The sequence below is a fragment of the Lonchura striata genome, chromosome 3 (assembly GCF_046129695.1).
Source record: "Lonchura striata isolate bLonStr1 chromosome 3, bLonStr1.mat, whole genome shotgun sequence".
NCBI lineage: Eukaryota > Metazoa > Chordata > Aves > Passeriformes > Estrildidae > Lonchura > Lonchura striata.
The window spans coordinates 54510118-54537588 of record NC_134605.1 but is presented as its reverse complement, the minus strand read 5'-3'; the positions used below and the strand labels follow the sequence as shown (position 1 = coordinate 54537588).

At 37.8% G+C, this 27471-nt stretch overlaps 1 protein-coding gene across 8 annotated transcripts in view; it reads left to right on the top strand.

Moving 5' to 3' along the window:
- Window positions 1-27471, top strand: part of ARID1B (AT-rich interaction domain 1B) — a 325490-nt gene that overhangs the window by 56664 nt on the left and 241355 nt on the right. For all 8 annotated transcript variants that reach the window (XM_077782156.1, XM_077782157.1, XM_077782158.1 and 5 more), the window contains exon 3: window positions 24414-24560. In XM_077782156.1, the coding sequence (XP_077638282.1) occupies window positions 24414-24560 (147 nt within the window). The remainder of the gene's footprint in view (window positions 1-24413; window positions 24561-27471) is intronic.

Genomic DNA, 27471 nt, shown 5'->3' with positions numbered 1-27471 from the left:
TGTATCTATTAATTTTCTTCTAATACGTTACATACGTTGGAATCTAAGTTCCTTAAGACTGTTTGGAAAGCTTACTTTTTTCTTCACATTTCCTAAATAATCTTAACAATCTAAACATCAGGCAGACTGTTATTTGACATGAATTTGTTGTCATATTCCAGATCTGCCTTGGATTTTGGCAGAATTTATTTCATAAAATCTCTTTCTTCTTATTTCTCTTACTTTTTAAATGGCACCACATCAAATGTTGTCCAAAATCTGACTCACTGCTGAAATAAGTCTTTAAAAAAGACAGATGGAGAAAGCAAATGTTGTTAAAAATTTTGTCTGAAGTATTGTAGCTCTGCTAATAGTCACTTTTAAATCATAATTGCTGTACAGAGTTCAATTGGTTTTACATTTATTTTTTGTTCTTTGTGGTTTCTTACTTGTACAAAGCTATTGTTTTGGCTATACTAAAACCATTTTGCTCTCATGCAGTTTTACAATTGAGAAATATAAAGGGAGGTTCTGTCTTGCGGGAGAATAGACTAACTTTCTTCTTCAAATATATTCTCTACTAGAATTGTTCCTTTTTTAATTCACTTTTTTCAAACTGTAAGACTATATAATTGTTTACTGAAATTCATGGATATCTAAAAAGAGATACAAAAATTCTTAAATACAGCATCTTATAGATGTACACAGCATAGTTTCTATTAAATTCACAATACTGTGGGGAAAAATGCGATTGAGTTTTTATGTGTGTGTGTATGAAACTGGTAAGGCTTTTGTTCTTGCAAATTGTTTATTAGTTTCTCCAAATTTGTACATAGCTGTCTTCTTCTATTGATTTTTAAAGGGAAGACAGTAGAATTTTTCTTCTAACTGCTCAGATAGTGTTTTCAATCAGGGATATTTCTCAACTGTGATGTCCTTTTCAATTATAAAATAGTATTTGCCTTTTATAGCTGAGTATTAAATAAATTTTAAAATAGGATCAGCATGACTGAAATAAGATCTTTTTGTCAAGATTAATGTGTGTGCATACAGAAATACTACATTTCTGAGTATGGCAAATAATACGTCAAATCTGAGCCACAAAATAGGAATGTAGATGGATCCTTGCAGTGCATGTATTTTATTGCTACTTTACCAGTGATTTTTCTTTCATGCAGATTGACATAAAGACAAATATGTACTTTCCTTTAGATATTAAACCCACTATCTCACCTGTGAGGGATTGTAAAATTATATCCCTTTAAAAGAGAATACATCAATCTACAAAAAATTGCATCTTCAAGACAAGGTCTTTCTTATTTCTCTATTCCTGTGTGCATTCAGAAAGAAAGAGGAAGCTACAGATTTAAGTAAATCTGAAGATTGCATCAAATACTGTGAGTCCTCTAATTCTGCTTTAAAGTTATGTGGTATATTGACATTTTTTCACACTCTTTCAGCATAGACTAAAGAGGCATTTGTTTTGTGAGTATCTGTTCAACAAGGATTTTAAAGGACCTACATCAAAGGATCTTACCACAAATTTAAAAGGATGTAGAGGTTTCTATGGCACCATAAACAATATAACAAATAATTCATTGTAGAATCAGTTTCTGAAATTGGGTCTTTGGGGTGGGGAGAAATGCTTAATCTGCGGATATACCTGGTAGTTCTTAATGGTAATTAGTAGCTATTGAAGTAAGAGTTTAGGTAGAACATTAATTAAAGTAATCCCATCCAAGCCTTGCAATAATAGGCACTGACTGCCATCTATCCATGTGGGGTTTTTAATAAGGTTTATCAAACCATCATTAGCTTTCTGCCTAGGCTGTATTTTCAGTGCAGTTTTACATCTTAATACCTGAAACCTTCCTCCATGTGGGTGATTGCCTAAGACTTACCTATCTTCCTGCGGGACTTTGGTGTTTTATCTCGCTGGCGCTGTAAGCAGAAATACAGAGTATTTTTCTAAGTGTACCCTGAATCTAGAAACAGCTTTATAGCTGTTTGGAAAAAAATACATTTGAAGGATGGGCAGCATTGCCTTGTTAATGTGATTCTCTCTGTCCATCCTCTGTCCCATCATTGTCTTTATGTTGCTCTATTGAGTACTACTTGGTCATCCATTGAGAAAGCAATGAAGAGGGAATGAATTTAGGCATTTTTTGTGTCTTCCTTCATTTAGGTGAAAGATGAGGACAGCTGTTCATTCTTACAGCTGCTCATAGTGGTGGTAGAGCTCTTACCATTTCCATCCATTACCCAACTTGGGTCGGGGGTAGAATGGGTGCAAACACTTGCATGCGGTCCTTGAAACTTAAAAAGAAAGTCTCCTCTTTCTCCTGTTTGAAGTTTGCACTGGCAAGTGTTTGATGAGCCATATTTATTTACTGTAGTCTTGTTTGGTTGGGAGTTCAGATGATATTTATGCAAGGGCTTTGCTGCACCTGGGTGGGAGAAGTAATAGCTTGTGAGGCTTCATTCCTCTTGGAGCTTGGGATTCAACTGAAATATCATCTTTGAAAAACCCCTGATCTGTTGCAGCCCAAACATTGACCATCAAGCCTATGTTACTTTCTGAGCTGAAAATATTTTCATCAGTGTTTTTCAAGTCTTTGGTGCTTTTGGTTTCAGAGCAATTTTAAAAGAGGATACCAGTAGATTAAGTATAGTAACTGTATTTTCATTAATTTTATGAGAATTATTTGTTCATTTTATTGATGTTAAGTTGCTTATGTTCTAGATAAATGGAGTTAGAAAAGACCTGTTAGTGTCCTGGAGCTCTGTAGATGGGTACAGCATTTTTCATGTTAAAATTACCTTAGCCTCCAATAAAGTCATGTTCCACTGTGACTCAGTTTGTGTCTGCCTGCAGGTTTGCATGAACACTACATTAGCAGACTATAACACAATGTATAAATTTTAACTCAGTATGCTTATCTTTGTTCTAGCTAAGGCAGATGTAAGTCCATATAAATTTCATCTAGATGAAGTGCTTATTAATTTCCATGTTACCAAAGAAGGATGGTGTATTGCAGTGCATTTGTTTGGTTACCTGTAAGCTGTTGGAAAATGTAGTGAGGGTAGTTTTCTACTGGGTGATTAATTTTTGTCGTAGTTAAAGTATCCTCAAAAGAAAAGATATACTTGAGGGGAATTTGAAAAGTTCTGTTTCTCCTCCCTCTCCACCCCAAATACTGTTTTTCTTTTAGGTGACTTTTTTTTTCCAGTTCTAAGTTATAACTTGTATGTTCTTGGCAGTTATAGTCAAATCTGAATATTCAGATTTTGTAACTTACTTTAGTTTTCTGGTTTTACAGACTTTTTTTCTTTTTCTGTGTGTTTATATAATAATGCTTTCATTATTACATTTAAAAAAAATTCTGAGTGGAAAACTTTGAATAGTTTCTGCCATGCTTTAGTGTCCATGCTTAGCTATATGCCATGTTTAGCTGTATATTATTCAAAACAAAACAAGAAAACAAAAACCAAAACAACTCCCTCAGGAGTTTTCACATATCCATATCAGACATTGAAATATTCATCCTTATAACTAAAAATTTCAACTTCTAAGGAAGAAATGGTTTTCACATTTCTTTTATTTTGAAATGTCGTAGACATCAGTTTTGAATTTCTCCTTCTGTCCTGCACTTTGCTGAGCTCTGAAGATCCTATTAATCTTCAGCCTCACTCTCCCCTTTCTTAAGCTTTTTTGAAAGCTCCTGCTTTTTTGAATTGGGAATTCTGTCTCAGTTTGCCAACTTCCCTCAGCATGGTAGGGTGGGGAGAGATAATGGTAAGGGGGGAGATGCTCTGCCTTCGGCTCAGAAGATTTCTCTCCCATTAGCTGTGCTGATTTCTTTTTTCTTGTCTAAGGTAGGGCAGGCTTTGATGGATCTTTTAATATGAGTATCATCTTCCAACACAGAGCATGGGAATGGATTAGCCTAGAGGGTATGAGAGTCGTTCTCTAAGATAGTATTTTAAGGAGGACATCAGTGACAATTCTGCTTCATATCTACTTTTCTTGTGTTTTGCCAGCACTATTTTGTGTATGTATGGGAAGCTTTGAAACAGTTTTCTAGTGTTAGATGTTAAGGAGTACATTTCCTAGTGTTTGATTCATTTTCTCTTCATCTTATGCATTCAAGTGGCATACAGTTTGCCTATATGGAGAACAATTAGGGAGATATTTAACTGAATTTGGGATTTTTCCTGAGTCAGACAGGCCTTCTTTCAATATTTTGTTGCCTATAGTACTGAAATAAGTTCTTAGTAATTAACTTCAGGAAAAAAAAAAAAAAAAGAGGATGTACTTAGTTGAAAGCTACACTAGAATGTGAAGTTCTCAGGCAAAGAAAATTCAGAAGTAAAAAGATAAACTGCTGGGATAAACTTTGGGGCAAAAATTTTTAACCTGTAAACAGTTTTCTGGGATCTACCATGTGAAGCATGTGGAGTTATTGTAGCAGATGGTGATGTGGTACTGGAATTCTTAAGGAAAGAGACAGCTTTGTTGTTGTTTTTCCTAACAATTCACTTGTGTCTAAAAATTTCCTAACTATTCACTAGTGTCTTATTTATTTTTGCCAGTAAAGTGCAAATTAAACCACTTAAAGCATAAAGAGTGTGTGGTTAAATAACTTTTAATAAAGATTATTATGGACTGCTGCTCTTGCAGCAATGGTCTTCCTCTTGGTCAGGAAGAGACTGTCAGTGACTTTTGAGCTGCAGTAATCAATCAGTACTCTTGATCTAAGCAGCTATTTTAAATGTATGCCTGAAGATAATCCTCCCTCCTGGTCCTTTTGGTTTATTGATGGAGAATGTTGCAGAACCTAGTAAAGTCTCCAAAGTCTTTTGCATAGATGATAGCATTTGCACTGAAAGGGTAAAAATGAATGAGAGCCAGAAAAACACAGTACAAACAGAAGAGAATCCTGGTATTATAAAATAACTCTAAAGAGACCACGTCTAGAGAGATCTGCAGAGTGAAAATAGAGCACAGAAAGACTGAGAAGAAAAACTCCCTTAAAGTCAGTGAAAGGCACCATCTCTGCCACTTCCTTGAGTTGTTTTGAGCTGCAGGGAGGCTGCAGCTGACTGGGTGCAGGGTGAGGGGCAGAGGTGAAGGTGCCTACCCCTCTGTACGTGAGAAGCTGCCTGTGTACAAGCTGGGTCTCTTAGAGAGCCTCAGTAAACCTTGTTCTTTGCCTTTGCTTTTGCAAATCCTGCTGTGCAAAGGTGGTATGCCATTGTGGGGAGCTTCTTGACTTGGACTGAAAATTGCTAATGCAATTCCTCCATCAGTTCCTCCTCCATTCAATTCCGTGGAGTCTGAACCTCTCCTGTGGACTGGTGATGTTGTGTGGTTCATGTGTTGCTCCATCACATTGTACAGAGAGGGGACACCTATGTCCTATGCAGTGTTTGGTAATTTATGTGATTTGAGTTTGGTTTTTTTCATAAAAGAAGATTTCAAAGCATGGTGAATTGCTAGTTGAAATCAGCCCCATGATCTCTTTTCGCATGCTCATCTGCAGTTCTTTTGGGGGTTTTATTTGGGTTTGTTGTTTTGTTTATGTCCAAGTTGTTCAATATAATCTCTTTCCCCTTTGACAAGCCCGTCTGAAAGCACTTTTTTTGTTAATATTACTGAAGTGTTTTACTACAGCAGTGGCAGTGATTACAAGACTACTACGTTTTGGCTAACAAATGCAATAAATGTGATGAAAATCCCCCTGTGTTTTACATTTCACTGCATAACATGTTTATATAACATGTTAAACACTTCTGTCTGAAGAACAGCTTTCCACAAAGGTAAAATGTATTTTCCATGGCACTTTTTTAGAAATACTGTGGGAAAGAATAATTCCTGCTCCTTTCTCACTCCCCACATGTCTTAAGTCTACATTTCCCAGTGTTTTAAAAATACACATTTTCTTATTTTCCCGCCACACTTAGAAGTATAATTTTTCAGCGTGTCTTTGAGTTTTATGAGGTGAAAGACTGGTAGGTGGAGGACACGGTTCTCCCGATGCCGGGGACCTGGCAGAGGTGCTGGATTGGAGCAGGCAGGTCCCTGCCTGAGCGCGCCATTGCACAAGCGCTAATTTGGCTTTTTGTATTCTTGTCCTGTCTGTTTGTGGTATTTAATGCTCCAACATCTCTCTGGTTGGGTGAACCCATATGTCATTCAAATGGGAACCTGTGCCTTGCCATTGGCCTGACAGCCGCTCAGCCGTGGAGCACAATGATAAAATTATGAAAACTGTGTCTCTGCTCATTGGACCCTTGGAATTTACAAGCATTTCTCTTCTGTGTGCCTAAATGCTGTGTTGCCATGCCTTGGCTAACACGGCAGATTTTTCTGGATTGTAAGCCTTGTCAATAGTGTGAAACCTCACTTGCGTTTTTTTTTCTTCTACCATGTTGGGGATTTTTTTTCTCTTCCTTTGTTTGTAGATACGTGCTCCTCACAGACAAAATCAAAAGTCAGCTGCTTGCTTTGATGGTTACAAAAAGAAATATTTTGTTTATATCTTTAAAATAAAAGCAGAGAGTTTTACCATAAGCAACATTTTGCTGCTGTTTGGTTCTGTCAATGTATTTTTAACAGTCAATATAAGAAATGTTATTTATATGCAGATAATGTTGACTTCAGCATTATTTATAAAGCAGTACTGTGTGATGGTAGTCATGTCTGTAAAGTCATGTTTTTCTTCATGTCTCCCTTTTTATGGTATGGTGCACATTACAGATACATAAATGTTATTTGACATAAGGGAATAAAACTATTTTCAGCTCATGAAATAACCCTGTTAGTATAAACTTGAAAAGCTCTTTCTGTAAATCACTGCTGCTGAACTGATAGCACATTTCTGCTGTAGTGTCACCTTTCTCTTTAGTGTGTGGTTGAAGTGTCATAGTAATAATCAATTCATCTTACAAAAGTCAGTGAAATACACTTGCTCGTACTTGGTCACGAAACCAAACCCTGCAATTCTAATGTATTAGTAAGATACAATTCTGCTAAAACAGCCTTGTCTTCTATTTCTGTGTGTCTTACTTGCTTTATGTACCTTGTTACTGATGATGTTAAGAAACCCAAGACAAACTTCCCAGTAATTAAAATTATCAAGGTTGTCCTGCACTCTTATGAGAGAATTTACTGCACTTTGTGCACATGAAGGACATATTTGCTATTGAAGAAAGAGTGTTGGATATCTAATGCAGTGTATATGTACTGAAATATCAGAGAAAGACACATTGCTAGGCTAATGATTGCTTGTTTCTCTGATGGTGAATTTGGTAGTACATCTGTGTGTGATTTTCTTCCCCTTTTTTACTTACTGAATAAGCTTAACAGCAGGAAAAATGTAATGGAGGTATAGTTAGTGTAGTTGAAACTGGTTTTGGTTTTGTGTTTGTTTTTTTTAATTAGTAGCATAGTCCTTTGCTTAAGAAAAAACTAAAAAAAGATAACATAGAATGGCAGCAGGAAACATTAGTTCCTGATTAGTTTTCTAGTTAATCACAACTTTATCACATCTTGTATGGAAGGAACCTTTCCTAACTACCATCATGAGACAGAAGATTGTGGAGATCCTTTTAATCTGACATCTTGCAGAGCTTTTTCTGGGCTCTCGGCTCTCCTCTTTGGGCTTGCTGGTAATAGGAAAATTTTAAAATTGAAATTTTTATTTCCTGCTTTTCAGCAAAATTATGTGCTGCTTTGTGAAATGTAGGACAAGCCATATTCCTTGCCCCAAGGATATTGCAGTATAAATCCCTCAGTTCAGTAGGCTGATGTGTGCACCACTGGTTACGTTAGTGGCATTGGCCCTGTTAAGCTCACTGGCACTACTCTTACAATTAAAATTTTAAATTGCATAGTAGTTTGTAACTTTGGAATGTGAATCACACATAATGGAAATGAATAGGATGTGGTTAGGAAAGATGTATAGAAGAGGCTCAAGATTTTGCTGAGTTTGTAGGGTTTCTCTGGAAATGTAAGCATTTCAGCTGGGACTGATTTCATGGTTTTATTTATAATATCAAATTTAATAAACTAGAAGACCCATAGAGCAAGTACTTTGGGTATTCCATGAATTGAGCCATAATGTGCTGTGTAGGGCTATGTAAAGACACACATTGTGTGTCTGCCCTGTTCATGTGCTGAATTTCTTTTCTACTCCTTTTACATTACTACACTTGAGAGAATTTTCACTTGCTCGTTGGAACAGAAGCTGAAAGGGATCTTTAGGAAAGCACAGTTGAGCAGACATAATAAATTTTGAAAGGCATAAAAACCTACCTCCCAATTGAGGGAGGTAAAGATTTACAGTACATCACAGGAATACTTTTTTTTCTGAGAGAGCAAAAATCTTCCTACTTGGCAAAGCTTTTCTTGCTGAAAGGCAATGGAAAAGCCACTTACAGTGTAACACGTTGTTTTCTTTTTGACTTGAAGATGAAATGATATTATTTTCAGATCAGTTGGAGGCAACAGAGGAGGCAGTGTTTTTAAAGAGAGGTGCTTGTCTAGGTTTTTGTTTCTGATGCACAGAATGGTTTCACTGGTTGCTAATTATTTGATTACATGCATTTTCTTCTGCAGAGATGTTGAGATTCACTGCACTGAAGCAGCTTATGTTTCCTCAAGGGAGCAGATCCTCAATGAAGTGCTGCCCAGAAAGAACAAACACTAGTGAAACAAACTAACATTTAGTTAAAGAGAGCATATATTAGGGTATGCCTTATGGTGTGATGGTGTAGCTGTTTTGTTAAGGGTTCTCAGTTGACAGTTTCCCTCAAAAGAAAAGAAAACAAGACTCCCCAAACCCCATCACTAACCCAAAATATGAAGAAATATTTTCTAAAATTCCCAAATATTAGGCTAAACAGGATATATATCTTCAAGTTTGAAGACAGATGATTGATAATTTAATGACATTCACCACATATTGAAGCTGTTGAGAGAATTGGATTATAAAGATTTGTAGTTTTTAACAACATAGGCTATTAATTTATTTTACCTTTCTAACATTGCTGTTACTTTGAAATGTTTCTTTTTAAAGAGCTCTTATATTTTATCATAAAGCATTCCTGCTTTCACTGCAAAAGGATATTTATTACTGCTTCTCTTCGAGGTGAAATGTGATGACATCATCTTTTCTCATCTATTTTAAATGTAGTAAAAGGGATGGGTCTGCAAGCACACTGCTCTATGTGAAGAGCAGAAGAAAACAGGTGGACATCAGAAATGTTTCGTAATGGGGTCCTACCCATAAGAGACTTCCCTGTCTGTAATTTAGTATAGAAATTTACTTGTCTGAGTGCAAATCACTGATTTCACCTTTTTAATCCCAAAGGAAGAGTTGATAATAAATATTTATAGACCTTTGAACGTATTTGTGGCTACTCTGTTTGTGTGGGTTTTTTGGCTGTCCTTACTGTTTTGAATGTTGATCTTAGTTTAGAATCACAAATGTTTTACAGCTTCATTAGCATACTGAATTTCTTCAAACATTCTGATCTCGGTGAGCAAATAGCAGTACTTGCCATAGTTTTTTATCTATTTCCTGTAAAATAAATTTTTTAAAGTTCTGATAATTTGAAGTAAGGAGATTTAGTTTAGTTTTCTCTCAACATGCAAGGAAAGCTGCATAGAAGCTGAAGGACTAGATCAAAAAAGCACCAATTATTTACTTTTTAATAAAATTTATTAATTGTTTGCTTTTAATTGTCAGTGCTCCCATTCTTCTCCCATTCCTATTCCCTGCTCAACTCCTACCCCTCAGTTTCTGTGCTGAACATTTAAACCAGAGGTCAGTGTGGGTCCATGTGTTGTTTAAAATATGCTGCAAGTGACCTGCTAAATGTAACAACAGAATCAGCATAAAATGCAGAGACCATATTAGGGCTGGGAGAAGGGAAGTGCACAGAGGTTATCAATAAATACTCAAATCAAAGTGAGCTTACTCTATAGATGTTTTTTTTCACAGTGAACTAACAGTGTTTTTTAGCTTCAGTCCTCTTCTCATCACAGAGTAATAATCCCAGTCAGTGCTGTTCCTGTTTTCTCCTTTTCTTTCTTCTAACTCCCATAGCACAGCTTTTTCAATCCAGCATTCACTGCACATGTTCCAGTCATGAGGTTACAAAGCTGACATTGCAGTCTCAGCAGAGGTTATCTCTTTAAAATTCCCTAAAATTCCCCTTTGGCACATCCAGTTTGGCAGCTGGGTTTCTGTAGGAAACTGATGGAGCCACCCCCTCCCCTTATGTCCTTTATAAAAATAGAAATCTATTAAACCTCTGGCCAGAAGGGCAGATGGGTAAGTACTCCCTCCAAAACAGACAGTGCTGCTTCCTAAGCTTTTCTCCCTAGTTTTATACTCTCAAATTTTTTTTTGTATATAATTCAGAACCAATTAACTAATGAAAATACCTGGTTTTAAAATTAAAAACGTGAACTCTGTGCTCTGGAAGATATATACAGCTTCTAAAAAATATTGATCTATTGTTTGAAATATTTTAAATAGTTATGCAACTACAAAATCAGAAGCCTAGTTTAATCATAGAAGCTCATACCTGAACAACGCTGTAGCCACTAAAGTACAACTGGAACACAGAGGAAGATTTGCCAAACCAAACAGGAGGCTAAAATACCTAACTACCAATGCAGATAAGTGATCATTGCCCTAACAATATTCAAGAACTAATCTAAATGAGCATTACCCATTATTTTCATGCTAAGAATGTCCCTGAAGTGCATTATATGTTCTTGCTTCTAGAAGGGAGAGAGAATTGTATGTATGTCCCCCTCCCTATATCACTGCTTTCCTTTGGATGTCACTCTAGGTGAGAGCAGAAATGAATTATTTTCTGCTTAAAGTGGATTAAATTTTATGACAGAATTTGAGTGTCTGGAGTTTGAGGACGTGTGAAAAGCTGGTATCCTCCCTGAAAGTCAAGTAGAGGCTTCTTTTGTAGATTCACTTGGTAGTGCATCAGCTTTCTCATGACACCTCTCCCTTAGAAGTGATCTGCATGGAGAGCTAGAAGTTGTTACTTTGCACATGGGATGCTTTTTTGGAAAGTGAGAATTGTGGATTTGGATTAATGAGATGAGGAGAGCCATGGAAAATCAAACACAAACAATCTGCAGTTCAACAGCAGCCAAAGCCAACCGAGCTGGTACCTGCAGTGCCACTTCCCTCTTGTCGCTGCTGGGTTCGTCTGAGCATGCTGAATTGTTTTGGTGTGCTAAGACAGCAGAAGGTTGCCCAGGTTGCCCATTGTCTTTCTGCCATTTAAGTGTGGCAGAACCCGTGGTAGGGAGTCAGGGAGAACTGACAGGTTGGGTGAAGTAGTGGAGCTCCTGTGGCAGCAGACAGATCAGCTTGCAGCTGTAAACCAGTTGTCTTGATGCTTTTGCTCTGGAGCATTATCCAAAACATGATCAACCTGCACTGTGTCTTTCATGGTGCCTGCTGTCAGGAGACCTCTTCTTTCCACAGCTCCTCAGCTCGCAGAGGTGAGCACTGGGCAGCTGTGAGACAGGAACCCACAGTGCATTGGATGAATGGCTTGGGAGCATTTCTGTGTGGCATGCATTTTCCAGAGCAGCTTTTAATGGCATCTTCCTGAAAATGTGTGGTTTTTCCATCACCCTTGGAAGAACTTGGCATTCTCTTAGCCCCACTAAAGAACTGCAACAGCAGCTGGAATTTTGTCTCACTCTGCTTGGTACCTGTGATCACTCTTTGAGCTCACAAATAGGCTTATCTTATCTCTTTGCTGATGGTCAACAAACAGCGACTGCATGCCCCTGACACCTGATGGTAAATCCCATATGAATTGCACAGAGCAGTGCATTTTCTCAGTGTAAGTTACTGTGTCTTGGTTTTACTGAGGAAAACCTTTGCTAACATGGCCTCACCACTTAGCCATCTTTGAGTCAGCCTGAAACCCTTTTCTTATGTTTTTAAATTTAATGAATTGTATGTTTTTTAAATGTAATGAATTGTCTACCTTCTTCTTACGCTGTTTTTACTGCTCATTATTTCCTTACCTATTATTTATTAAGAACTTGGTATGTGTTTGTCATGTGAAACAAGTTTGTCTTCTTTTCTTCTCTTGTGCTTGCTGGGACATCCCCCCACTTACCCCCTGCCACGAACACCACCAGTGGTTCTCATAAACTATAACATGAAGGATATGGCAAGTTTATCACCAGTCTGACTGAAAGACTGTAATGCATTGTATGAGCACCTGTAACCCATTTCAGTGCAAAGTCAGATGGGCTAACATAGATTTCCCTTCTTTACCACATGTGCAGAAAAATTTATTTATGTAACATCAAACTGTTGACAGTCACCTCCTGCACTCCCTTTTTGAACAAACTGCTTCTTGAAAGTATTTTGTAAGAAGAGTGAAGGCAGAGGATGAATGTTCACCAAGTGTGTGTGGGGAATTGCAGTTAATGTGGGGCTGAAGTGAGGAAGGTGTAGGGTCCTCACTTGTCTGTTGCAAACAATCACCTTTCCTTAATCACCTTTTCAAACAATCTGGAGGCTGGGCCAGGTGCTTACCTGGGACATATTACACAACAGAAAAAGAGACTGTTCAGTTTCCTGCTTGTCTCTTAAGTTGTGGCAAAATGCACTGCACCAGATAGGTCCCACCATTCTTTACAGCTGAAGTATCCTAGAGGAAAAAAACCCTGAAGCTGATTGCTTTCTTTGTTTGTAGCTGAAAGATTTCTGTATAATGCAGCTGTCTTGTCAAAAGACACTCCTCAAGACTTTACAGTTTGGAGGTATTGAATGTTCCTCGTGGATCCTTTAAAGTGTTTCAAAGTGCATAATTGGGGCACTTGAGCATAAAACTACAATTATACACTTGTGTGTTAATTTTGTGTACAGATAGATATTACTTCAGTCTGGACATAAACGAGAAGGAAGCATTTTCTTGTGAGTGTAAGAATCTGTTTTGTGAATGTTTAAACAAAATAGGTGTTCAGGATAATAGCTCAAAATAACCAGACTTGGGGAAGGGGGGCTTGAGCTTTCCAGAAAGGAAGGAGGCATGTGTGGATATACTGGAGATGCTTCGATGCTTTGAAAGAGTAGTAGGTATTATGAATATTAACAGATGGAACACAATATTTGAGTTAAATTTAGTTGAAATATTAATTTTTAAAAAATCTAGTAGTTTTGTAGAATGAATGTATGAATTTGATTGTTGATTCTTCATAGGTTTTTAAGTTGGCTATTTTCAATTAAGCAAAATATGTAATTTTTGATAAGTGATGGTAGGACTTCAAAGGTTCTCGTTTGTTTTTCTGTTCCATTTTGAGTGCAATGTTACATGAATTGGATTAACTGTATCCAGATACATATATTTAGCAGATGCTTCTAAAACTTACTTGTGGAAACTGATATGAGGAATAATTTACAATAATCATCTTATTTTGAGTATAATAAAACTGTAATTATTTTTAAAATTATAATGTGCTATATGGTTTCAGCTATGAATTTATAAGATAGATGTCTTTGATGTTTCTGTCAGGGTTCTTTTGATGTATTCCAGTGCTAAGTAATAGGTCAAATTAAATAATAGAAATGGAATAAATCAAATAATCTGAACTCTGCATCTACAAGGAATTATTTGAAAGTTTTCTTTTAAAAATACTTGCAGGAATATTTGAAATCACAGCTGTTATATAAGTACTCCTATTTAAGAGGCTGACTTGGTTTTTATTGGTTCCTGGTAAGAAAAAGGAAAGAAAAATCATCACAGAAAAGGTTTACATCTTCCCTTTTTTAAAGGTTGGTTGGTTGGTTTTGGTTTTATTGGTGGTGCACTTTGTTCAAATTCATCTAAAGAAGAAGGGTTTCTGATAGGAGTAGTTCTCTATTTCTTGTTTTTCTAACCCAGCAGAAATACCCTCAAAAGAATATTGCGGAACTGCCATAGGAATGGGATTCTGATCTTAGAAAGTTAATGCTATGCTGCAGGATAATAAATTATCCTGGATGGGTAGAGATGTAATGAAATTTTCTTACTGTTAGTTCAGCCAGTCATTCTCTTTGCCTCAAGATTCCTTGCTGTGGGGAATTTTTAGTGTCCAGATGAAAAGTATTATTTTGATCCTGCTATAATAGAAGAAACTAGAAGAATTTGTACTGTACAAATTACTAGATTTATCACAGATATTGCTGAACCTAAATGATAGATATTGGAGGTCATCCCTTTTTCTTTGTGTGTGGACCGACCTGTGCTGTGGACGCTACTTGGGGATTCAAATCCATAACGGGAACACAAAGAGCTGTAAATCTGTTCTGTCATTGCAAGTTTTTCTTGATTAAAAGGGTGATATCCCATAACACAGTGAAGGTCCAAAACAGAAGATGATGTGCTGGTCTGCTGTTTGTGGGGGTTTACTCAAAATTGGTGACCTTGTCAAAGGTATCTGGGCCAAAACCAGAGGGGTTCTCTGTTAAAGACCAGGGTACACCCCTTGGCAGAAGACTTTGTACTAAGACACTGCTAAACTGAAGTATAGAGCCATATGATGGTCTGGGTCAGAAGAGACTTTAAAGATCATCAAATTCCAACCACCCTTCTGTGGGCAGGGATGCCTTCCACCAGACCAGGTTCCTCAAAGCCCCATTCAACACTTCCAGGGATGGAGCATCCACAACTTCTCTGGGCAACCTGTTCCAGTGCTTCACCATCCTCACAGTAAAGAATTCCTTCCTCATACCTAATCTAAACCTGCCTTCTTTCAGTTTGAAGCCATGCCCTGTTGTCCTGTCACTACATGCTGTTGTACTAAAGCCCTGTGCTTTTAGAGTCCCTTTACGTACTGGCAGACTGCTATTGGGTCTCCCTGGAGCCTTCTCTTTTCCAAGCTGAACAGTCCCAGCTCTCTTTCCCTTCCTCATAGCACAGTTGCACAAGCCCCTTAATCATCTTTGTGGCCCTTTGTTGAAGTCTCTCCAAAATGTCCATGTCTCCCTTGTACTGGGGAACCCAGAGCTGGACAGAGTCCTACAGAGTAGAGCGGAAGCAGGTTGGTGCCTGGGGTTGTCCCTCCACAAGTGCAGGATAGCAATAAAGGAAGAAAAGCAGCTGTCAGGAAAAGAGGGTGTGCACTGTAAGGGTCTGTGAAGCCCTATGTGGAACCAGATGAGTTTAGATGGAAAGAAGATAATCTTCTTCTGATGTTTTAACAGATACGGTGAAGAGCTCTGAATGATCTCAAATGATTCTTAACGCCATTGAGTTTAGGAATGGTAAAGACAGTATTCATCAAGATTGATATATTTGGAGGAGAACATGAATTAATTAAATAGCACCCTTTTCTCTCAAAAGACTGGAAGAAAGAAAACTCAAGGGTGTGCAAGATGCCAGGGAAGCAGTGATAAACAGGGTGTGTGCACATTCTGCCTTTTCTCACTACTGAGATTAAAGAATGTTTGCAATTTTTCCTCCTACCAAGACTATGTACTGGAAGAAATGTAGAGTGAAAGCTATTTTACTGAGGGATTTTTCAGTCTCCAGTAGTTAAGTATTAGTGGTCTCTCTGTGTATAAAGGCATAAAATTGGAGGATTACTCATGCAGCGGGATTACCTGCTATTCAAACTCAACCCATACGTCTCATTTGTGTTCCCTGCTTTAGAAGACTTGAATGGCATTGCAGAATTTGTCTGAAGAAATAAGTTTCTCTGTATTTTTTCAACCATATTTTATTTTAATCACAATTTAAGAAATAGTGGTCAAAATTGTTACAAATTTCCTGGAAAATAAGCAGCAACTAGAGGATTTGGGGCTCAAATATCACTATTTATTCCATTCATGGATGCTCAAGAAGTGCCCTCTAATAAATTAATTATTATATGATTAAAAATCTGTTAAATATAGGCTTTTGCATTTTTCTGTAATGGCTGGCATTTCATAGGTGAATTTCATGCTACTCACACAGCAAAAGGTGAGGTTTCCTACAAGTTTTTTACTGAAGCCACAATCACTAGACTCACCAGAGATCAGGTTGTGACAGTTGTTATATGCTTTTCCTTATGTTGGTTTGTGAAGTGGAAACCTATTACTTAAGCAGATTACATGATCCCTTTTAATTCTTTTGATCACTTTTTTTAAAAAAAAGGAAGGAAGGCAGAGTATAAGAATAGATATTTTACCTGACTCATCACTTGAGAGTGTGTGTGTGTGGGCACTATGATTTCTCTCTATTTGTAATGCACTGTATCAAAATAGCACTTCTAAAAACAATTCTGTTGCAAATTTTTAGTCTTCTCTATAGTGTCAGTCTGAGAGCATAGATACAGCAGTGTGGAAATCTCTTACTGGAGATTATCATATTTTCATCCCTTAACTTGCAGAATGGACCAAATGTTGCATCAGTTCAAGCTGTAATACACTGTGCGAATCAACACTATTGTAGGAAAAATTTCTTCCTTTTATTTCTAGACTCAGCTGTTTACCTCTCCCTTGAAACTAATTTTAGCTCACCTGAAACATGCAAATTTTAAATTTTTGTTTGTTTGTTGTTTTTAGGGGAAGGTGGGAGTGGGAGTTGGTTGTGATATTGGCATAGATTTAGCATTTACAGCAGAGGTAGTTTTCATCAATTTCTGACAGGGGAATCAAAGTGTTCTTTTTTGGAAGGAGAGATATTGCTTTTCCGTATAAATGATTGACTATTTTGTGGCAGTAGTCTTTATTTATTTGGCTCTCATCATGAAGAATAGCAAACTTACTCAAAATCTCAGTACATCAAAAATATGTCAATACATAAAACATAAGTACTATTCCATACTACAATCTATGCAAAAAACTATGTTAATAAGATGTGAAGGTTGCACAGCTAAGAAGTCAGAAAACATAAATGATAAGATTCTAGCAGCCACAGTAACTAAGCTACATTTCACATCCTCTGTATTTTATGAAATGCCTTTGACAACATAAATCAGAAAGAGAAGGTGCTATATATGTATAACATGGCTCAGTTAATGTTGCATTTGGAGCTTTAACATCTGTATTTTCTGACTGGAGAGTTCCTTAATCATGTAATCTTAGAAGATTTTTTACACTTTTTTTTTTTGGTAGATTGGTTTGGGGCTTTTTTAGGATAGGAAAATTGCCTGTATTAATAATTGGTTAGCTCATGTTGTTTTGATTTAAGCTAGAGTAAAAGGCAGTATGTAGAGAGCACCTTATGACAGGTACGTATGTGATGCCATATACATTGCACGGACAAGTGGTGTAGTTGTGCTGCCATGTACTGCTTGGGGAAAAGGGGATTACAGGCATGTGTGTAAGTCCTGTCCTTTCTGTAGTTCTGGGTATGACTGCATTGCAGACTGCAGCGTCTTGTGAAGACAGTTAAACTACCTTTTTTAATGAACTGGCTTGTGTACAAGAAGCAGTCTGGCTACAAGAGGGTGGATCTCCCTTTGACCTAATTCACCCTTCTGTGGAGCACGGCAAATTAGCTGAGCACAGCTTTTGGTGTAGGTTCCTGCCAGTATCTGAGCTAGTTTGCAGATCTGTGTGCTGCACTGCAGTCTTCAACATAGGCATGCATTTAATGACTCTGCAAAATCCACTAACTTGCAAGTTCTGGAATGGGGATTATTGTTCTGCGACACAGAAACATGCTTTTTATGCTTTTGCTTCCATGCTCTGGGTCACAGGGTGGACCAGTATCAGGCCTAGTGTTAATATTTTAAAGGCTCTTAATAAGATGTTAAAGTTCATACTTCAGTGTAAAGGCAAGCAGTGTAGCAAAGACAGTAACACAGGTGAACATTGTGACCAATGTATTGTCAAAAGATTAAAGCTAAGTGATAAAAAGTAATAGAATTTATAGAATGTATGAATGAAATGCCGTAGCATCAGGATTTCAGATCTACCTCTGATTAATAGCCTTGACATTAACACCCAGATTTCTGCTTGGTTTCCTTTTAGGTTTTTATTTTCTTTTTTGTCATTCAGTGAGAAGGATTTTTAGCCTTCATTAAGATTGTGTGCACAAGCATGCTGGGGTTGAACATGTTGATTTGAGACAGGAGACTATGCTGCCCTAACTGTGACAGAATATTCTACTGAACATGTACCAGAGGATTTCCTTATGCTGTATAAGCGTATTATATTTTTCTTCTTCCTATAATTCAACTAAACGTACAGATGTAGACCTGGGATTATGTGAATTTGAAAGTTTTTGATATGAACCAGACCTTTTTGTTAAGTGTGTGAAAGTTAGGGAGTTAGTTTCCTATTACAGCTTTTTATTGGAAAGTATGGGGAAGTGCATGGTTTGAATGTTTGGAGGAAAATACTTAGGGTTTGGCAGAGGTCTGACTTTGGAAATCTAAAACTGAAGCACAAGTTGTTTCGGAAATCACAAGTGTTTTATTTGAATATTTGATAGGAACTAAGTGACATCTTTCTTTATAGTTACAACTGAATCAATCACTGTAAAATTGAAGTAATTAGAATTAAACACTGTAACCTTTCGTTAACTGAAGGAATGCACTGTTTTACTCCTTGTGTAAAGTACCCAGGGTTTTATTTTTCTGAGCATACCCCTCAGTATACATTTTAAAATTCTAATTTCTATGTAATTACAGTGTTACAGATGCTAAGAAAGTAGAATGTTACTGATGATTATATTACTCAGGATGGTACTTGTTTCAGAATATTCTACCTCACTGTTCCTCAGCAAAGTTGGCCACTGTAGTGCCACTGTAGAACCAGGTAGTGCCATCCTTTCTTCTGAGTGGCACCATTGCCCCTGAAGTTCAGCTTTTTTTCTCTCTGTAAGCCAGGCTTAATGCTGATCAAGCCAGACAGACCTGTTTTCCCTCAGATTTTTATATCACAACACTGTGGTCCACAGCTTCCAGGTTGTGCTCTTGACTTCCACCAGTATCATTCAGGGAAATGGATATCCAATATCATGCCTCACTTTTTGGGCACCCAGTAGATTTCAGGGTGAAGCAAGGATGTAGCCGGGACTCTTCCCCTGTAGTGGGCATGTCAGGGTATCTGATGTGTTCAGGTGGATCTCAGAGCGACTTTGCAGAGCTTTTTGTGATAGGGACTATGAAAAGCTTCCATTATTGACTGGATTTAGCCATCAGGATGGTGTAAAAGGATGGTAGCTGCATATTGCTAGTATTATTAGTGTACCTATGCTAACACACTAATTCTGTTACATTTTAATTTAAAAAATTATTATAATGACTCTAATGCTGTCTAATGATCCTTCTTCTTCGACATCAGTCATGGATTGCACATGCAAAAATTACTTAAAACTTCCATTTCTATCAAGGTATTAACTGGAAAAAGAATGCCTGCCACCAGATCTCTTATTCAAGCAAGAATTAAAGATAATGGGCTAAGTTATATGTTTAATTGGATTTTCCCCATCTCTTCATTTTGGCTGCCAATTTTGTTCCTTCTATTCTCATCCTTTCTTTCTTTGTGTTCAGAGTGGTGTAATCAGTTATGGTCAGTCATACTTTTCCCAAAATAATGCCATTTATGCAGTGCAAGTCAGATAGCAGTCCAAAGGAATTATTACAGTTCCTGTGCTTGCCTAGAAATAGATTCAAACTCAGGTCTGTTCTCTCTTCAGCTGTCCCCAGAACATCTGCACTACCACAGACATGATGAAGTTTGCTAAATTGTGTCCTGCATTGTGTGGCCACAAAAAATATGAGTGTAAGGGAGCAGGGGAGGGAGGGTTTTATTTTATGAAGAAAGAGGATGCTTGGGTCATTCACTCCTAGCATTGTAAGTAATTGGCTTTAGATTTGTTTTGTTCTGGGGAGATTTTCATGAACCTTTTTTTTTTTTTTTGTATGCTGCTTAATAAACATTTGTCCATAAGCAGTATCTTGTGATCCTCATTAGTAAAGCAGGATTAATTTTCATGTTGTTGTCTGTTGTTTATTTAAATAGCCACAGCCATTATATGGAGTGTTCTGCTAAGGCAGTGGTGATGAGTCTCTGCACTGAAGAGAACAGCATCCAAACATATATGTAGCATTATGATTGTTGCTGTATTTAAGTGGTGGTGTTTGGTTGTTTTTCTAAAACAGTTTGAATTGGGCAGATATGGAAGAAAATTCTAACGTACATAACTGGTATATAAGATCAGAAGAATAGCCTGATACCCTCTCTGAAAGCAGTGTCTGAAAGCAGATTGCTTGGGGAAATACTTAAGAAAATGGAGCAGTCTCAGAGCTTTGGAAGTCAAGGTGTTATTGCCTCTTCAGGTTGCTTACATTTGTTACTAAGTATATTGCAGACCAAAGTTTCATTGTCTTCTCCAGAGACTCGACAATCTTTTGAAAAGAGTTGAGAACGTAGTCATGGCTCTATCAGGGCAGATCGAGGGTTCATGCAGTCCTGTATATCCTGCCTCCAGTGGAGGCTTTAATTGGATGCCTGGAGGAGAGTCAGAACAAAGCAAGCACGTGGTGCTTCCCCCAGTACTCTTCAAGCCTCCAGCTATTTTCACTTCAGGGACTTCCTGAGACAGATGTGGCTCTATAAATTTGGTAACCCTCAGAGGATGTCTCTTTTGTGAACTTGTCCAGTCTTTGCTTGAGCCCACATAAACTTTCAGCTTTCAAAACATAATTTGGCAAGGACTTCTAAACATCTGCTACCTCTGTAACTAGAAAACCTGTTTCTCTCTTGTTTTGAAGTTTGCTTCTGCTATTGAATGCATCCTAATTGTTGTTGGACAAGATACTTTTGTAGCTTTCCACCGTGTTCCTACTTCCTGGTGTCTTTTCCATCCTCAAAGGGTTATAGGTGCTTTTTATGGAAACTGTTCTATACCTATGATGATTCTTGTTGTATTTTCCTGAACCTTTTTGTCTGACCCTTCCTAGTTAAGTCCAAGAAGTCAGTAGAGAGGGATTTTCTTTTGCTGTGTTGGTGTTTCCTAAATCTCATCTTCATTCTTCTCTGTCTTGATTTATCCAGAACAGTCATCAGTGTTACATAGTCTTAAATTATTCAAATCTCTGACTTTTCTTTTTAAGCCATACTGCAATTCTCACATACCAAGGTGGCTCCAATTCAGAAGCTGTATGTGGTCATTAGTAATTCAGCTTTTTGAATTTGATTAGACCTCTGGAGTGATACTTTATGGTCCCAAGCCCCTTCTGACTGTTCATTTGTCACTTTGTTCCATGAAAATTCCATCAGATTGAGAGACATTTATCAAGTCACTCATAAAGGACTCCAGCATGGGAACACTCCAAGATTTTTCCACAGTGCACACTAGAGCCAAAGATTTTGTTAAGCTTCTCTGTGATGGCGTTGTGCTCTCTGTATCTCCCCTTATACCTTTATCATCATTTGTCATTTCAGACTCTGGCAGACCTCCTACTTCTGATGTGTTTGAAGAAATGAATCATTACTCATTCGATTCCCTTTTCTAGCTGTTCCAACAGTTCTTTCTGGCCTGTCTTATTATATTTGAAGTGGCAGAGTTTACAGTCTTTTCTGTTTTCCCCATTTGGACCCGGCGCTGGTTTATTGAAGGGGATTGCCTTTTTACCTCTAGAAAGCTGCAGTGAGCCTTGCTGGTGTCCCTTTACTCTTATCAAATCTTTCTGAATGGGTGGTGAATATTGTTTCTGTGCTTTCCATGTGGTTATTGTTAAACAGCTTTGATGCTGCCAGTCAGATTTTATTTCTCATAGCTGTCTGAGATTACTTTTAACAAGCTTTCTCATATTTTTGTGAAGTTACACTTTTTGAAGTTAAGCATGACAGTAGTAGATTCCTTGGGTTTGATTGTTCCTGTAGGGATGCTCAATTTAACTCCTTTATGGTCACTGATGCACAGTGGTTCTGCAGCTGCAGGATGCAGTAGTAGATGATTCTTGCTGCTCTGGACTGAGCCAAAGGCAGTGGCTCCTCATGCAGGTTCCCTAACCAGCACTTCCATGGAGCAACCTTTGAGAGTTATCTGATACTGTGGTCTCTCAGCTTTGTAGTCTGCTTACTCAGGCTGTCTGGGAGGAGTTGAAATCTCCCCCTAATCAATCTTGTGGTGTGCCTTTTGCTGATCTTGCTAGTGTGCTGCTGTCAGTGTTGTAGTCTGGCCATGCATGGTGGTTCCAGCACTCAATCTTCTTTATCTGACCAAGCTCCAGACCTCTGCTGCTTGGTGAGGTGGAGTTTTATTTTGATTAGTTTTTAAATTATATGTAGCATATAATGTTACTTATTGCAGTCTTCTCCCTGAATTTGTAGCTCAGGATGATGCCTACTAGTCACCCCACGAATTTTTTTTCCTTTCTACCGTATTTCTTATATGACTACTATTAGTGCTTTTGTTTGCAATTTGATGTTCCAGTGATCCAGTCCACTCCTCTTCATGTAGAAGTCCATGTGTTGTTAAAATTTCTTATTTCCACTCTATTTACTCTGCAGTCACTGTGTGTCCATTTTTCATTCTTTGAGTCTTCTCAGCATCTTCATTTGACATAGCAATACCATGCTTTTTAACAATGTGTTCTTCTAATCCCTTCTTCATTTTCAAATTTCATTTTCTTGCGCTTAATGTGCCAGTGACCTGGCTCCTATGTTCAGGTGAACTCCAGATCTCCTGTACAAGTATCTTTATTCTAGAAATATTCTGGTTGCTCATGCATCTGATCTTTTGCTTTGTTACCATCTGGTCAATTGGGCATTCAAGTTCTCTCTTTTTTTTTTTTTTTTTTCCTAGCAGCCTATATTTTGCTGTCATGGTATCTTTCCTTTTCTTCCTGGTGTAACGGGAACCCAGATGGACCACAACATGGGTTTCTCCTCAGCCTTTCATAGGAACCAGTCCAGGCTCTGTGACCTTTGCAGATGATGGGCAAATCACCATGTGGTCTTCTGTCATATCCCAGACTCCAGCTGTCTGTTTGCCTGATGATATTCCAACCCACCCTTTTTAGTTTGCATTATAAAGGCCTCATTTATGCATCATCAGGGAGAGGGTATTTGTCAGAAATTGTTGCTTTGGTCACAGAAACATTCAACTGCCTGTGAAATGATGGGAAAGGAAATGGAAGCAAAGGCAAAGAGAGCAAGTGCAGGAGTGTACAGTGCTGACCTTAGGAGTAACCAAGAGGTAGGACTGCCAACTTCTGGCAGAAGTAATAGGAGCAGATCAAGTTGTGATAATAAAAACAGCCTAAGCAGGTGTTTAAATTTAACGTATTATTATTAATATTATTATTGCCTAGCAAATACTGTTGAATGAATGTAGTGAATTAACTTTAGGTAGAACAGGTGTTTGCTTGTTGAATAAACAGACTTATCGTTGTATGAGAAACTCAGTGGGAATAGTTGAGAGATCAAAGTATTTCAGATGTGCTCAGGTATTTGAGACACTTGTGTAGGGCAGGGATGTGCAGGACCAGTGGGAGGTCCATTCTAGAACAGAGAAGTCATGATGCATCTGAAATGATGCTGAATTCCAGAGTTTGGGGAAAAGCATAGGTACCTAAAATCAAGGAAATCTGGGCACGATATCAGGAGTCCATTGAAAGTGTGCTTTTTCAAATACCTCGAGAAAATGTCAGTGGCTATTGATACAAGGCTTACAGACTAAATCAATGCAGAAAATTTCTCTGACACTGTAATTGACTTGGTTTTGGTTCTAACAGATTCTCAATGTGTGCAGGTTCTCAGTACATGATACATGTTCCAACTGGTGTGTAACACATTATTTTGTGTTGTTGTTTTTTAAAAAAGTATATCTTAGTAGTGGGGAGAAAACTAAGAGAGATTGAACTTGACAAAACCAAAATTCAGTCAAACCCCAAGACTTTCGTGTAAGGCTTAAATACAAACAATAAAAACCTAAGGGTTGTGGGCAAAACATTAAGTAAAAATTAGCACCTGATTTCTCAAAAAAAAAAAAAAAAAACCAAAAAACAAAAGGCATTTATCTTTCAATGTCTATTTAAAAGTAGTTGTGCCTTTTTTCCACAATTCAGCTTTTGGGTCAGCGCATTAGAATGATTCCTCTGTTGATTTGCCTCACTAGTGTGCCCATGGAGAGTAAATTTTTCAAATAACCGCTTCTGTGTTTTAAAGGTGGGCATTACAGAATTGTGATGTTCAGAAGCGCAGCATTTTCCGTAGAAGCTCCTCTGGAAAGAGTAACTATGCAGAGCACTTGGCCTTACTCCTCCTGCTAAGGCAAGAGGCTCTAAGGGCTCCCATTAACCGCTGAGTGGAGGGGTCAGACCGCTGGGTCAAGCGTATAGCTGAGAATATCACTTCTGCTGAGGTTGCCATACGGGTGGGACACAGCTTGATTTCATGTCCTTCTGCTTCCACTCATGAATTTGCTTTGCTTGGCTCTTCCAACAGATCCCACCTCAGTATGGTCAGCAAGGTGTAAGTGGCTACTGCCAGCAGGGCCAGCAGCCGTACTACAACCAGCAGCCGCAGCCCCAGCACCTGCCGCCCCAGGCACAGTACCTGTCGCAGGCCCAGCAGAGGTACCAGGCTCAGCAGGTAAGCACTGTCCTCCTCTACTGACAGGCACCCTGGAAGTGTAAAAGGAACCCGTGGGCAATGAGCAAAACCCACCCCTCATCTTTTTGAGGGAACAGTGTTAATTAAGTAACAATAATTAAATAATAAATTGACCAAAATTAAATAAACGTGGAATCAGACCACATGTTTCTGAACAGTCTTCAGGATATATGCACTAATACATCTGCACACATTTTCAGGCTTTATGTTGTACCATGTTTTTAAGGTAAAGCCAATGCGATTCTCCCAGCATCTGTGCTTATAAAAACAGGTAACAATTTCTTGATGAGATGTCAATGGGTGCTGGAGCTCATCAAGAGCTCCAGCATCCTTGCTTTTGTTATGTAGTTTCACCACAAGACAGACATTGTTGAGAGTTCCTGCATCTAGTGTGGTCACTGCTGTTTTGGGATTTTTGTGGAGGAGTTCCAGGCATTTTGGAGTTGCTTTGTCAAGGGAGCTTCTTAAAAGATATTTTAAATTTATATTACAGCTATTAATTTGAATGTTATCAGTTTGCACATCGAGTTAGTGAAACCACACAATCCGTTATCCATTGCTGGTTTTGAATTGTGCTCTTTATGTTAAGCATTAAAATTAATTTCAAGTGATTCTGTTTTTAACCAAGATCAGAAGTGATAATGTATGGGAATTGTTTCCAGAGCTGGAGAAATACTTGGATTTTAGATGCTGAACAAAATGGATGTGCATAGCTGATGCAGCTGAATATGTAGACTTAGTTCTGTCTGCAGTCTCAGCTCTGTTATCATGGAGAGGTGATCTGAAAATGGAAGGATGAAACTAAAGCATATTCACCATCCTGGGAAATCTAACAAAAGTGAGTTGCTCAAGATTGGATATTAGTGGAAGCATCAGCACTTGCTGCAAGTCACTGGGGAATTCTGTCAGGCACGGTTGATTAACATTTTGTGATTATGCTGGTGCAAAGAAATCTTAGCTTGAAATAAAAATAGTGCGTAAAATAAACTAACAAAAGATGCTGGAAGTGGCAATGATACTGGAGACTCCCCTCCTTTGACTTTAAAATAAAGCTATGATAATTTCACTGTGTAATTACATGTTAATTTTTCTTCATCTACATTTTAAAATTCCATTGAGAATTAACTTTTTTCATTAAAATGCTGGATGGTTTATGAAATAGAATTCTTAATTGTATCTATGATATTCTTGTAAATGTCACACATTCTGTCTTTTGGATTATATGTAACTGCAACTTTAAAGATTGCAGTTGTGTTTTTAAATTGAATTTTCTTCCCTTTTTACTTAGCCATTAAATGCTTGATTTCTCTGTGACTTGAAAATACTGTTCATAAGCATCTTGGTGAAGTCTCAGCCAATAAAGACCTAGTAATAGGGCCTATAAGATAGAAGAAACACACCTGCTCTAATGTCTACATATCACAGTATATGAAATTGAAATGGGTTTTTTTCTGCCTTGGACACCTTGTCATGTTATAAATATACTGTCAGTTGAACAGATTTAATATTTTGGGTTAGAAAATATACAAAACATTCCAACTTTATAGGCCTTAAGAGGAACAAGATACTGATTTATCTGTTGATAGGTGTTCCAATTACATCATTTGCTATCATAGCTGGGAAAGAAGTTTGTGCAGTGAAGTGTGAGGGATCATAGAAGGATGAAAGTAAAATTAAAGCTTTCCATATATTTTGAATTTCTGAGAACTGGGATGAAGAGAAAGGCAGGGGCAGATTCACAGTAAAAGATACCAGGCTTGATGTAGCCAAATTCCCTTTTTGAGGATTTGAAATGACACTGAAGGACAGTCAAAATCCAGCTCCAAGGCTGATACAAGTGTCTTAGGAAGGTCAGTAGGCATTTTTTTGCCTCAGTCTGCAAGGTGAGATGATGCATTAGGTCCTCAGCAATACAGCCTTGCAGTTGGTAGTCCTTTCTGTGAGAATTTTATCTGAATTCTTGATGGTTTATGAATGGCTATTCTTCAGTAGTGTTCAGCCTCTTAAGTTTTGGACTCTGACCCAGGTTCTGAATTATATGATAATTTCACTGTGTAATTGGAGTTTTTGTGTGTAGATGGGACTATTTTGTATAAATAATAAGTAGTCCTAAAACACCTTGGGGCTTGCTTCTTTCATGATCTTGAGATCAGTTCTATGGCTTCTCTTCCCCCTTTCTCAAGAAGAATCAGCAGATGAACAGTTCTTCTGTCATGTTTCTCTGTAAAACCTCACCACTGTGCACTTTCCCATTCTTTGAGAACTGCTCATCTAGAAAACAATTCCTAACACAAGAAATTGAAGTCTATATTTCTGACATTTCAGCAGAAGTGTTTTTTCTCTGCTGGTAATGCATAGTAGAATTACCATCAAGTGGTAACCAATGTGAAATACAAAAATTAATACTAAACAAAAACCAAAAAAAAGTTTTGAGCATATGTCAAATTCTGCTGCTGACAGAAAAACATTACAAACTGTGCTTACTTAAGCATACATATCCCTGCTTATATAAGACTTGATTACCTTGAAAAAATGAAGAATTTGATTAAAGTTTTCACAAGAGAATTAGGAGTATGTACTTATTTAGTTTTAGGAGAGGTAGCAGTTTGGGGAATGTGGGTGAGAACAGAGCCAAACTCATCTCAGGGGCACAATGGAAGGACGAGAAGCCATAGGGACACGCTAAGAAAAGGGATGTTGCAACTCTCTAAAAGAAACAAACAAACTCAAAAATTATAAACCCCACAAAATTCCAGAGAGACTGCCATCTCCATCATTGGAGAAATTCAACTAGACAAAGCCCCAAAACACCCTGTTCTTGCTAAGCTTGCTTTGAACTGGAGGTTTGACTATATGACCTCTCTCTGAAGGTCTCTTCGATTATATATGA